At 34.4% G+C, this 13,237-nt stretch overlaps 1 protein-coding gene across 1 annotated transcript; it reads left to right on the top strand.

Moving 5' to 3' along the window:
• Positions 1-3,237: 3,237 nt before the first annotated feature.
• LOC134706116 (uncharacterized) lies at positions 3,238-11,174 on the top strand. Its single transcript, XM_063564825.1, has 3 exons — positions 3,238-3,386; positions 3,926-10,481; positions 11,021-11,174. The coding sequence occupies exon 2, from the start codon at positions 4,184-4,186 to the stop codon at positions 10,283-10,285; it is 6,102 nt and encodes a 2,033-aa protein (XP_063420895.1). The 5' UTR covers positions 3,238-3,386; positions 3,926-4,183; the 3' UTR covers positions 10,286-10,481; positions 11,021-11,174.
• The last annotated feature ends 2,063 nt before the right edge of the window (positions 11,175-13,237 follow it).

Below are 13,237 nucleotides of genomic sequence, written 5' to 3'. Positions count from 1 at the left end.
ACTACTGGGTATTTGGTGATTATGGTTTGAGATACTACTGTTTTTTGGTATAATTGATGGTTTGAGATACAACTGGTTTTTGGTAATTGATGGTTTGAGATACTACTGGTTTTTGGTGTAATTATGGTTTGAGATACTACTGGTTTTTGGTATTGATGGTTTGAGATACTACTGGTTTTTGGTATTGATGGTTTGAGATACTACTGGTTTTTGGTATAATTGATGGTTTGAGATACTACTGTTTTTGGTATAATTGATGGTTTGAGATACTACTGGTTTTTGGTATAATTGATGGTTTGAGATACTAAAGGTTTTTGGTATAATTGATGGTTTGAGATACTACTGGTTTTTGGTATTGATGGTTTGAGATACTACTGGGTTTTTGGTGATTATGGTTTGAGATACTTAATCACTACTGGTTTTTGGTATAATTGATGGTTTGAGATACTACTGGTTTTTGGCATAATTGATGGTTTGAGATACTACTGTGTTTTGGTATTGATGGTTTGAGATACTCCTGGGTTTTTGGTGATTATGGTTTGAGATACTACTGGTTTTTGGTATAATTGATGGTTTGAGATACTACTGGTTTTTGGCATAATTGATGGTTTGAGATACTACTGTTTTTTGGTATTGATGGTTTGAGATACTACTGGGTTTTTGGTGATTATGGTTTGAAATACTACTGGTTTTTGGTATTGATGGTTTGAGATACTACTGGGTTTTTGGTGTAATTATGGTTTGAGATACTACTGTTTGTTTTGTAATTATGGTTTGAGATACTACTGGTTTTTTGGTAATTATGGTTTTGGATACTACTGTTTTTTTAATTTACATTCTGTACTTTAATGACAAATTTGAAATCATAACCACGCCTATATTGGACAATTGAATTGACAAAATCTGGATTATATACAATTTATTGACCGTTAATGATGATATCGACTGAACCAGTACCTTTTTTAAATTATACAAGCCTTTGTCATTTGACCATTAAACTCCACGCCTTTTTGTAAAGAGGACAACCTAATTACACCTTCTATCTAAAAATCAGCATGTCCCCATTGTCCACTTTTAGATTGAAAACCCTGATAAAAATGTCCATTTTATGTAAATATTTGTAAAGATAAACACTAAGTTGTCCATCTTTATTAAAAGGAAAACAACTGAAGTGTTGCGATGTAGTGTCAATTTTAATAGAGAAAATCCATATTGTTAACAAAGTGGTATTTTTCAATAATTAAATATCTTAAATCCGAACATTCCATCTTTTTTATCTGCTGCTCAAACGTTGGTGCAAATATATATATAATAAGCCTGCATAACTTTTAGTGCAGCGCTTTTGAAATCAGTACATATAAACATTTTTATAAGGTATCATCCAATATTTGTTGTACTTAGTTAGTACGATGTTTCTTCCTCTGTTATCCTGAAATTGTAGGGTAGATACTATCATAGATGTAATATATGTAATACCCATGAATATTACATCTTTACATCTATGATACTATCAAGGTGGTTACATATCAAGGAGGTTGTAACCTCCTTGAACCTCCTTGGACATATAACCTCCTTGGTACTATTGGAAATTTCATACTAAACAAAATTTCTTCTGCCTAGTTTTTTTATTCTTCTCATATAGATAAACAATAAAATTAAAAGGGGGAGATGAGCTGTAATAAAAATTAATCCCTTATGTATCTAAGAAAAAAACCTCTCTGGCACTACTACTACATATTCAATGGACTGGGCATGTAGATTTTTTGGTTAGCCGTAAAAAAATGTTTTCGAATCATTTATTTCTGTTGGGTTAACATGGTTCTGCTTATTCAACCTTTCCCCTATCCACAATAAGTGGTATAACAGGTATAACAGCACACACATATGCATGCGTTGAATGAAACCTTGTGTCCGAACACACAAATTCCTAATAGAAGTTTTCTGTTAAATTGAAATGTAAAGATGATTTACACGATAATTTGAAATTTTATTTCATAGCATTAGATATAATGGAACCTATGGACACTTTTATCATCGCTAGTCCTTTAATCTCTGTGTTTGTTTGTTTAAAAACATATTAAAAAATATTTATTATTATAATAATCATTGACAATTTTTACATATATATTATGTCGATAAATTTTTATAACTGGGTGTTAACCAGTAATCTCAAATTTCATGTTTTCATGATAAAAAAATGTATTGTTACAGATGCGTTTTATACATAAAAGTAATATCCCATCAAAGAAATGCAAATCATGATGCTATAAACATAAAATTTGAACAAAAAATATTAGAAATATTAAGTACTTTTTGTAAAATACTTCCTTTTAAGAGAACTTTTCATTACAAGAGTTCATTTGATAGTTACAATTTACTTTATGTACTGTGCAATATTAATTCAAGTCTTTAGACTTTGAAACTATATACTTTACACCTTAAAAAATTCATTTGAGAAACTGCAAATACTTTAATAAACTTTATAAACGACAATCGGCAATGTGCTGATAATAGTTTTTATTTCCAATTTTATTTATCCGCTATTTTTTTTTTACTTTTACAGTGGTAGATATATTTCAAAGTAAATTAAAATTTGAAACTAAAGGGGGTATTATAAGAGTTATTTTTGGACTCTGAAATTGCTAAAAGTAATAAACTAATACAATTTTATAGATGTATGTTAATTTTATTTATTTATCTAATAGGTTATTGTAATATTTGCTTTTTTGTGCAACAGGTCATTTGTGGTATCACTATGACAGCATTAACGTGTGGAGATTTACGTATTTACCCTTAAATGGAAATTTCACACATAGTTTTATAGCATAATATCTGATTGAGTGAAGATGTTGCTAACATCTGAATTTTAATGACAAGATCTCCAAATAAAGCTAACATGTGCTGGGCGCAGGACATTTGCGCTTCAAAGTATGATACACTTGAAAAAAATTGAACGTCAATTTGTGCTTTTTACCTATGATAGTTTACCTGTAATGTTTCAAAATCTTTTAACAGTACTCAAATTCAGAAAAGAATTATTCGGATAAATCTAATTTATAGAAAACGAAGTGTTCGTGGATGGAAAAAATTGCCCTTAATTCCTCAAGCAGCTTAATACAATTCGTGGATTTAAAATTGGAGACTATATATTGAATTGCGTGGTTTTTCCTTGGAACTGTACTACCATGGCTTATCTAGTAAGCTTGTTTCAAATTGTGAAAACTGTACTGACTCGTCCGTAATTAATTCTTGATGTTTCCGAAAGTTGACTTACATTTACTATCTTCTTCGTTACTTTCCCCTCTTTTGTAATTTCCCCATATTTACATGCTCACGTTGATGATTCAGCATCATTTATTGATATATCTGCCAGATTCCGGCACAGTGTAAGTTTATAGCATATTGACAATCTGAAGAACTGTTTATTGTAAACATATATAACATGTATTGTGTTTTGATGACGTATAAAACGTTGGGTAAATGACAATGATGACAAAATATGCCACGTCACCAGATTATTTGTTTTATTGTTTCACAACCGTTTGTTATTACTTGTAAACACATAGAGACAACATTTACACTATAAAAATGTTCTATAAACATTCAAATACCCTTTTTGGTATTTTTTGTATGATTCATAGCACCCCCCTCATTTCGATATTTTTAAAGTATGGAAAGCAATTCGTGTCATTATTTGCATACATAATTTTTTATACTTGTCGAGTTTTGAACACATTAAAAGCTGTACACACTCAGTTTTGACACACAGTTATGTTACCAAACTTGATATATGGTTAATACTTGTATTTTTTATGTGAATGTATGGAACACAATTAGTGTCATAAGCCAACTTTGTATTTTTGTATGTTTTGGCAAATCTTTTTGATTGATAGGTTTTATATTGAGTTTTTATTTGTTCTTTCAGCTTTTTACCGTTTGATGTTCACGTTCAGTTTGGAGTTATACTTACCTGTCAACATTTGTAATCATTCATTGAGCACCAGCATACCTTTGTTATTCATGCTACATTGTGTTAATAGAGTGGATTATATGACAATAAATAAAACGGTTATCTTTAATGAAGTCCATTATTTAATGCCCGCAAAGAATAGATGGGAGTCATTACAGTAAAAAGACTAAGGAGATTTATTTGGCTAGTGATATAACTTACCCGGCATTCAAGATGGCTGGTATAGAAGACAACATTGACTCTGCGTCAAGTACTACATCCGAGATGATCAACACTGCGGATACCGATAAAAGATTACGCACACTTACTGAGAGTGGTAAAGAACTTTTTGAAAACAAACAAAGAAAATTTCTGTTAAGAATGCAAATCGTAAAAAGTGACCTTCAGCTTTTAGCAAGAAACATTGAACCGTATTCAAATGAGTTAACATCATTACAGGAGTTAAAAACAGAATTCATGAGTGGAACTGTACGTTATGACACAATTTGTAAAGAATACTTAGATTTTCTTTCGAGGACTAACACTGCTGAAGGCATGGATGAAGTTAATAAACTATCAGGTGAAATGCAAGATTTTACGCAATTTGTGGAAACAGAAAGTAAACGAATGAACACATTCATTAATGAGTTACGTGCTATAGAGAGAGAGAATTCCTTAGCTAGCAGAAGTTCTAGGAGAAGCCACTCATCCAGAAAAACACATAGTTCCTCCTCTTCATCAGTTCTTGCAAGAGCAAGGGCCAAAGCTGAAGCTGCAAAGGTTAAAGTTCATTTTGCAGAGAAAGAAACTTTATTATTGAAGGAGAAGGCTCTTATAGAAGAGAAAAGGTCGATAGAATCAGCAAAAGTAGAACGCAAGAAGGCCGACATTGAAGCCGATTTGGACCTGCTTTCTCGACAGAAGGAAGCAGCAGCAGTTGAAGCGGAGGCTAATGCTTTGCAAAATGAATGCGATGAAAATATGTCACAAGTGTTGCCTGATCAACCACAGCTTGATTCGAAATCTAAAACTGCTGCATATATTAATCATGTTCAGAAACAAATTAGTTTAATTCAGATGGACAAAGAAAACACTGATGAAATTCATGTCGACAAAGAAAATAAACATTCAACTCATATCGATCAAGAAAACACACATGTTAGTGGAACATTAGACCCACACGCAAACTCGTTCATTCCAAGAAAAAATGTTATTGCAGATACGCATGTGTCAGACAATCATCCTTATCCGAGTGATAGAACTCTTGCTACTGATTTCACACGTTTCTTGCTAAAACGTGATCTCTTAATGTCAAGGTTTAATATTTTTAATGACAAACCCGAGTATTATCCATCTTGGAAGGACAGTTTCATGAAAATAGTCAAAGAGATTGATGCAGATTCAAGTGAGGAAATAGACCTATTGTTAAAGTGGACTGGTCCTAGTTCTAAAACACAAGTTCAAAGTATCAAAGCTGCGAATACTAACAATCCGTCAAGAGCTCTAAAACTAATCTGGGAGAGATTAAATGAAAGGTATGGTAGCCCAGAGCTTATCGATAGTGCACTCAAGACAAAACTAGCAGCTTTTCCGCGCATTACAAACAAAGATTATTTTAAGTTGTATGATCTGTCAGACATCTTGTCAGAGATATCATCTGTCAAAGAAAATGACAATTACAAGGTTATATTTTCCTATTTTGACTCATCAGTTGGTGTAACGCCAATCGTAGCTAAGCTTCCATATCAGCTTCAAGAACGATGGACTAGTATGGCCGTTAATTATAACGATAAAAACAAAACAATATATCCGCCATTTCATGTATTTGCTCAGTTTATTCAGCAACAAAGTAAGGTAAAGAACAATCCAAGTTTTTTATATGACAGTCAACAGGCAAACACTGGTTTTAAGGATAAACTACCAACAGCAAAAGGGAAACTTAATGACGTTCGTACCAGGAAAACAGACTTCGCTGAAACAAAACATGAGAGGAGTCAAAGTGTCAATCCTCGTGAGAAATGTTTGATTCATGGTACAAACCATACACTTAATGATTGTAGAACATTCAAATCAAAGCCAATACAAGAACGTAGACAATTTTTGAAGTTGAACAAATTATGTTTCGGATGTTGCTTGTCAGCATCACATTTTAAACGGAACTGTCCTAACGCAATCAAATGTGGGGAGTGTGGAAAAACAGATCACCCTACAGCACTGCACATAAAAAATCGAGATCAACAGTCTACACGGCCATCAGGTCATGGCGGGGAGCCTGTTGATGTGGAACATGAAGTTCAAACTCCTATACAATCAGCATGCACACAGATTTGCATGGATAAATTTGGTGGCAAATCATGCGCAAAGATAATACCTGTAGAAGTGTATCGTAGTGACAATCCTGATAGAAGGCTAAAAGTATATGCTTTAATGGACGATCAATCGAATAGGACTTTAGGAAAATCGGAACTCTTCGATTACTTTGGATCAACGAGTGTCTCTGATTTTACCTTGTCAACATGTTCCGGAAAATCTCAAGCATCTGGTCGAAAGCTTAGTGGTTTAGTCGTCGAGTCATTAGATAAACAAACTCAATTACATGTGCCTGACATTTTAGAGTGTAACCTCATTCCAGATTCTAAAGACGAAATACCTACTCAAGAAGTTGTTTTGTTTCATAATCATCTCAGTGATCTCGTGGAATTTATCGAACCTCTTGACGAAGAGTCCGAAATCTTGCTCTTAATTGGACGTGATCTCATTTCTGCTCATCACGTGCTTGATCAAAGAATTGGATCTGGGAATGCGCCTTATGCACAGAAACTTCCTCTGGGATGGACAGTTATTGGTGAAACTTGTCTCGGAAAACTGCACTATCCAGACGAAACTCGTGTTAAAAAGACATACTTACTTTCTTCCGATAGAATATCGATATTTCCACCATGTACAAGTGAACTTAAAATTGATGAAGTGCGTACACTTGAAGTTAATGAAAGTGCATACGACAACATTGGAAAAGATGTGTTTATTCGCCGTCCTGATGATGATAAACCTGGACTGTCTCGTGATGACAGAGAATTTATAGAATCTATGGATACAAACTTTTGGAAGGACTCAAGTGGTAATTGGTCCGCCCCATTACCGTTTCGACAAGATCGTCAAGTTCTACCAAATAACAGAAATCTAGCATGGAAAAGAGCCAAAGGTCTAGATGCAAATCTTCGCAAAGATCTTCAGAAGCGTGAACATTTCTTCACTTTCATGAATACAATTCTAGAAAAGGGTCATGCTGAGAAGGCCCCACATATCAACGATGATCAGGAACAATGGTATTTGCCAATATTCGGGGTTTATCACCCCAAGAAACCTGGGAAACTTCGTGCTGTGTTTGATTCCTCTGCACAATTTGATGGCGTGTCTCTTAACAATGTGTTGCTTAGTGGACCAGATTTGACGAATAATCTAATCGGTGTTTTGCTCCGCTTCCGTAGGGAGCAAGTGGCCATCATGGGCGATATAGAACAAATGTTTTACAGTTTTAAAGTTGATGAAAAGCACAGAGACTATCTACGATTTTTCTGGTACACCGACAATGATTTTGACAAACCTCTAACAGTGTATCGCATGTGTGTGCACGTATTCGGTAATAGTCCTAGTCCTGCTATTGCGTCATACGGACTTAGAAAAACTGCCATGGAAGGAGAAAATGAGTTCGGCTCCGATATGCTTGATTTTGTCACTAGAGATTTCTACGTTGATGATGGTTTAACTTCGAAACCTTCTAGCGCCGAAGCAATTGATCTCATGAAGAGAACTAAGTCAGCTTTAAAATCTATTGGTAACATTCGACTACACAAGATATCTTCAAATGTTGAGGAAGTTATGCATTCGTTTGATAATGAAGATCTTGCAAAGAGTCTTAAGGATCTCGACCTTAGTTCCGATATTCTTCCAGTACAACATAGCCTTGGTATGAACTGGGACCTTGAAACTGATACTTTCATGTACTGCATCGATAGAGATGTCAAACCGTATACTCGTCGAGGATTATTGTCAACAATTAACAGTATATTTGATCCTCTTGGATACTTAGCGCCAGTAACTATTAAAGGAAAATTACTGCTCAGATCAGTTATGACAGGACAGATCTTGTGGGATGAACCGTTACCGGAAGAGGTTTACAACGAGTGGGAATCTTGGAGAACGTCACTCTTTGATTTGGAAACAGTAAAATTCAAAAGGATGTTTGTACCTACTTCATTTACTTTAGCGAAAACAAGAAAGATACACATTTATTCTGACGCATCAGAGAAGGCAATAGCCGCAGTTGGTTACATACAACTAGATGACGATAAGAATTTTGGTTTTATTATGGGAAAGGCAAAGGTTGCACCCAGTCACAGTCATACGATTCCACGCTTAGAACTATGTGGAGCTTTGCTAGCAACAGAAATAGGACAAACAATATCCGACCAGTTAGATATACCTTTGTCTGATATTCAGTATTATACCGATAGTAAAGTTGTACTAGGGTACATCTTCAATTCATCACGACGATTTTACAATTATGTGTCAAACCGTGTTGCGAAAATCCACACAGTGTCAAATTCCGAGCAATGGTCTTATGTGCATACAGATGGCAACCCAGCCGATCTGGCAACTCGATCAATTATTCCTTCGAAATTAGAAAATAGTATATGGCTATCTGGTCCGGTGATAAAAAAGGATGCCGATGAAACTATTGAAAGATTTTCTCTCATCAATCCTGACACAGATAACGAAATACGTCCTGACATTACAACTAGAAAAACAACGAGTCTCGAGAAACTCTCCTTAGGATCACAACGATTCGAAAGATTCGGAAACTGGAAGTCACTTGTTAGATCAATTGCGCTGATAAAGAACTTTCTTGTTAATAGAATCTCAAAAGAAACTAGGTGTCGATTCAGGGATGCAGAGATGTTCGTTGTTGGAGTTGTGCAAAACGAGATTTTTTCAGACGAAATCGATTGTATTAAAAATGGCAAGCCACTACGTGGAAATAGTGCACTGTTACAGTTAAGTCCATTTATCGACAATGAAGGCATTCTGCGTGTTGGTGGGCGTATCAAAATGGCAAATGTACAACCCGATGAAAGGAATCCAATCTTAATACCTAGTAGACATTGGATTGCAACTTTGATAATTCGTTACTTTCATCAAAAGATAAAACACCAAGGAAGACAATTTACATCAGGAGCGATACGAACAGGAGGATACTGGATATTAGGTGAAAAGCGTCTTGTTTCATCAATAATTTACAAGTGTATAACTTGCCGCAAGCTTCGAAGGCATACCGAACAACAAAAAATGGCTGACTTGCCTGAAGACCGTGTGATCCCTGAAACACCGTTTACATCTATAGGGATTGACACCTTTGGACCTTGGTCCGTCATAAGCCGACGCACTAGAGGTGGCGTTGCGAATTCAAAGCGTTGGGCCGTAATTTTTACATGTCTAGTCACAAGAGGTGTTCACCTAGAAGTAGTGGAGGAAATGACTTCCTCGTCGTTTATTAACGCCTTCAAACGTTTCATAGCTATTCGAGGGGAAGTAAAACTAATTAGGTCTGACAGAGGTACTAATTTCGTCGGAGCCACTGACCAACTTGGTATTGATAGTATCAATGTAGAAGATGGACCAATAAAGGAACATTTATATGATAATGGCATAGAGTGGCATTTTAATTCACCTCATTCATCTCATATGGGAGGTATATGGGAAAGAATGATAAAAACAACGCGATCAATCCTAGACTCTATGTTAGCAGAACTTCCTGGAAAAGAACTATCACATGAAGTGTTAGTAACATTGTTAGCGGAAGTGTCTGCGATAATTAACTCCAGGCCTTTAACATGTGTACCTACGGACTCTGATGACCCATTACCTCTCACACCTAATCTTATCATCACTCAAAAGCCTAGTGTATTAATTCCAAAGGATGTGTCATTCGATTGTAAAGACATGTATTATGCACAGTGGAAGCGTGTACAATACCTTTCGAACGTTTTCTGGAAACGTTGGCGAGTGGAATACTTGCAAACTTTACAAGTTCGACAGAAATGGACTCAAGAAAGAGAAAACATTCAAGAAGGAGATGTCGTGTTGCTTAAGGACAACCAAGTTAATCGTTTAAGTTGGCCAATGGGAATAGTCACTAAAACATTCCCTAGTGCTGACAATTTAGTACGTAAGGTAGAAATTCGTATAGTGCGTACTGTGGACAAAGACTGTGTGAAACCAGCTTTCTTCATTAGACCAGTGACAGAACTTGTGCTATTGTCAAAAACTTATGAATAGTGTAGTGGCATAAATAGCATGCCAGACGGGGAGTGTACTGACTCGTCCGTAATTAATTCTTGATGTTTCCGAAAGTTGACTTACATTTACTATCTTCTTCGTTACTTTCCCCTCTTTTGTAATTTCCCCATATTTACATGCTCACGTTGATGATTCAGCATCATTTATTGATATATCTGCCAGATTCCGGCACAGTGTAAGTTTATAGCATATTGACAATCTGAAGAACTGTTTATTGTAAACATATATAACATGTATTGTGTTTTGATGACGTATAAAACGTTGGGTAAATGACAATGATGACAAAATATGCCACGTCACCAGATTATTTGTTTTATTGTTTCACAACCGTTTGTTATTACTTGTAAACACATAGAGACAACATTTACACTATAAAAATGTTCTATAAACATTCAAATACCCTTTTTGGTATTTTTTGTATGATTCATAGCACCCCCCTCATTTCGATATTTTTAAAGTATGGAAAGCAATTCGTGTCATTATTTGCATACATAATTTTTTATACTTGTCGAGTTTTGAACACATTAAAAGCTGTACACACTCAGTTTTGACACACAGTTATGTTACCAAACTTGATATATGGTTAATACTTGTATTTTTTATGTGAATGTATGGAACACAATTAGTGTCATAAGCCAACTTTGTATTTTTGTATGTTTTGGCAAATCTTTTTGATTGATAGGTTTTATATTGAGTTTTTATTTGTTCTTTCAGCTTTTTACCGTTTGATGTTCACGTTCAGTTTGGAGTTATACTTACCTGTCAACATTTGTAATCATTCATTGAGCACCAGCATACCTTTGTTATTCATGCTACATTGTGTTAATAGAGTGGATTATATGACAATAAATAAAACGGTTATCTTTAATGAAGTCCATTATTTAATGCCCGCAAAGAATAGATGGGAGTCATTACAAAAACAGAAATTTTTTCAAAGACCTGCTGTTCATGTTGTATCTTGTCTGGAGAGATTATTGGTTGTTGTAAGGAATTTACTTCCATTTGTACACTCAAAGTGTTATCATTTTCATCTGACGAAAGCATGATGGCGAAACAATGAAGCATTTTAGCTGTATACAAATATATGAATGTATAGTGTGTTTTTTTTTATATATATATTAAACCTTTTTACCAGGACATAAAGCGATAATGTCATATTTAAAAAGCGCAATTGTTCTTAAAATTAAAACGCAAATTTTCATATAATGAAGTACAAATGTCCTATCAACAGGTGATGGTAAGAGATTCGAAACCCAAATGTCAATACGAATACTTTATTCAACCAACTATCGGTCCATATAGGGTATGTGACATATAGTGATTGCAAATAGACATAAGTCATGAAACATTGATAATAATGCTTATGATAATATAGATTTAAATATAGTAGTTGCTTTTTATAAAAAAAAATCAGAGCAACAGTGGTTCATATTTCTTCATGTTCTTTTTTAAGAGTTATGCCAAATACATCCGATTTTTTTTATTTAGATTTTGGAAATTATTACACATTTTTCAAGCGGAATCTAGTATAACTTGTCGTTTATGTTCTTATGCTGGACATTACAAAAAAAAAATGAAATCCATCTTCAATTGAATTTGTCAAAATCTTTGATCTCGATATTTCTATACCGACACTGCTCAACAGCTAATTTATGAGCACTAATTCTCATCTGTATAAGGTGCTTTCTTGTTTCAACTTTTTTTACAATTTCTGCGTTATATGTAAGACAAAGTTCTACTACATAGTTTTTACACACAGTTTCTGAGGTCCTACAGACTCATGTATTATGAGCACAAAAATCATGCTCGAAACATGAAATCCAGCAATTTGATTGGTTGATTTTCGAGTCTGAGTACAAAAATCATGCTCGAAAGTTTTATGACCGTGAGGCCTGGTAGATTTTTTTAAAGGGTGAAATAAGCGGCAGTATCATACCACCTTCTTTCAGTTTAATAATCATTGCAAGGATAGGATAATTAACAAGATTTACAAAACAGTGTAAATAACTGCTAACATTTCCATACTAAAAGATTTTTCTGTTTTGTATACAATTAGCAAGTCATACTACTTAATATTTTAATTATTTATATATGGATGTATTCATTTGTTTTTTGCAAAAGGTACTTCTTCAATCTTAGCCAACCGATGTCTTTTCGATCTTGGGCAAATGAAATTCATTCGATCTTAGATATAAACTTGCATTCCTTTGATCTAAGGCCACTGATGCTCCTTCGATCAAAGGTAACTTGTAAACCTCCGATCTTCTGCAACCGATGCTACTTTGAACTTACGTAACTGAAATTCCTTTGATTTTTAAAAGGCAATCGATATTCCTTTGATCTTACACAACTGATGTACCGTCGTTCAAAGGAATATGATGTCACTTTGATCAAAGGCAACTGCTGTACGATCATACTGCTATAATTCCTTTGATCTTTGTCAACTGGTGTTCTTTCGGTATTACGTCAATGATGTTCCTACGATATTAGGCTATTGTTGGCAATCTTATGTATGTTCCTTCGATCTTAGGTCACTGATGTTCTTTCAGTCACTGATGTTCCTTCTATCTTAGGCCACTCATGTTCCTTTAATCTATGGCAACGTATGTTCCTTCGATCTCCCAGTGAAAAACAAAATGGTGAAAATTGGCTTTAAAAGATAATGAAGTTTCAGTGGTATTTGTAAATGTTGATGTCTCATCGTCTAATTATTTATGATCATTTATCGTAAACAAAGAAAAAAATTAACGATTATTTTTTAAAATAAAAGAATTTAGTAATAAATCATTGCGGAAACCATTTTTTTAATTAATATATAACGACATATTGTGTTGCTTCATACACCAAAACATACACATACTGTTTAAATTTGTAATCTAACCGGATGTATACTTGTACTGGTTCCCGTTTATACCAAATGCACGTTCTCAA

This window comes from Mytilus trossulus, chromosome 2 (assembly GCF_036588685.1).
Source record: "Mytilus trossulus isolate FHL-02 chromosome 2, PNRI_Mtr1.1.1.hap1, whole genome shotgun sequence".
NCBI lineage: Eukaryota > Metazoa > Mollusca > Bivalvia > Mytilida > Mytilidae > Mytilus > Mytilus trossulus.
The sequence above is the reverse complement of the archived record's forward strand: the minus strand, read 5'-3'. Positions and strand labels throughout refer to the sequence as shown.

Bases quoted from the DNA above. Each gene is read 5' to 3' on its own strand.
- LOC134706116 (XM_063564825.1), top strand. From the start codon at position 4,184: ATGGCTGGTATAGAAGACAACATTGACTCTGCGTCAAGTACTACATCC.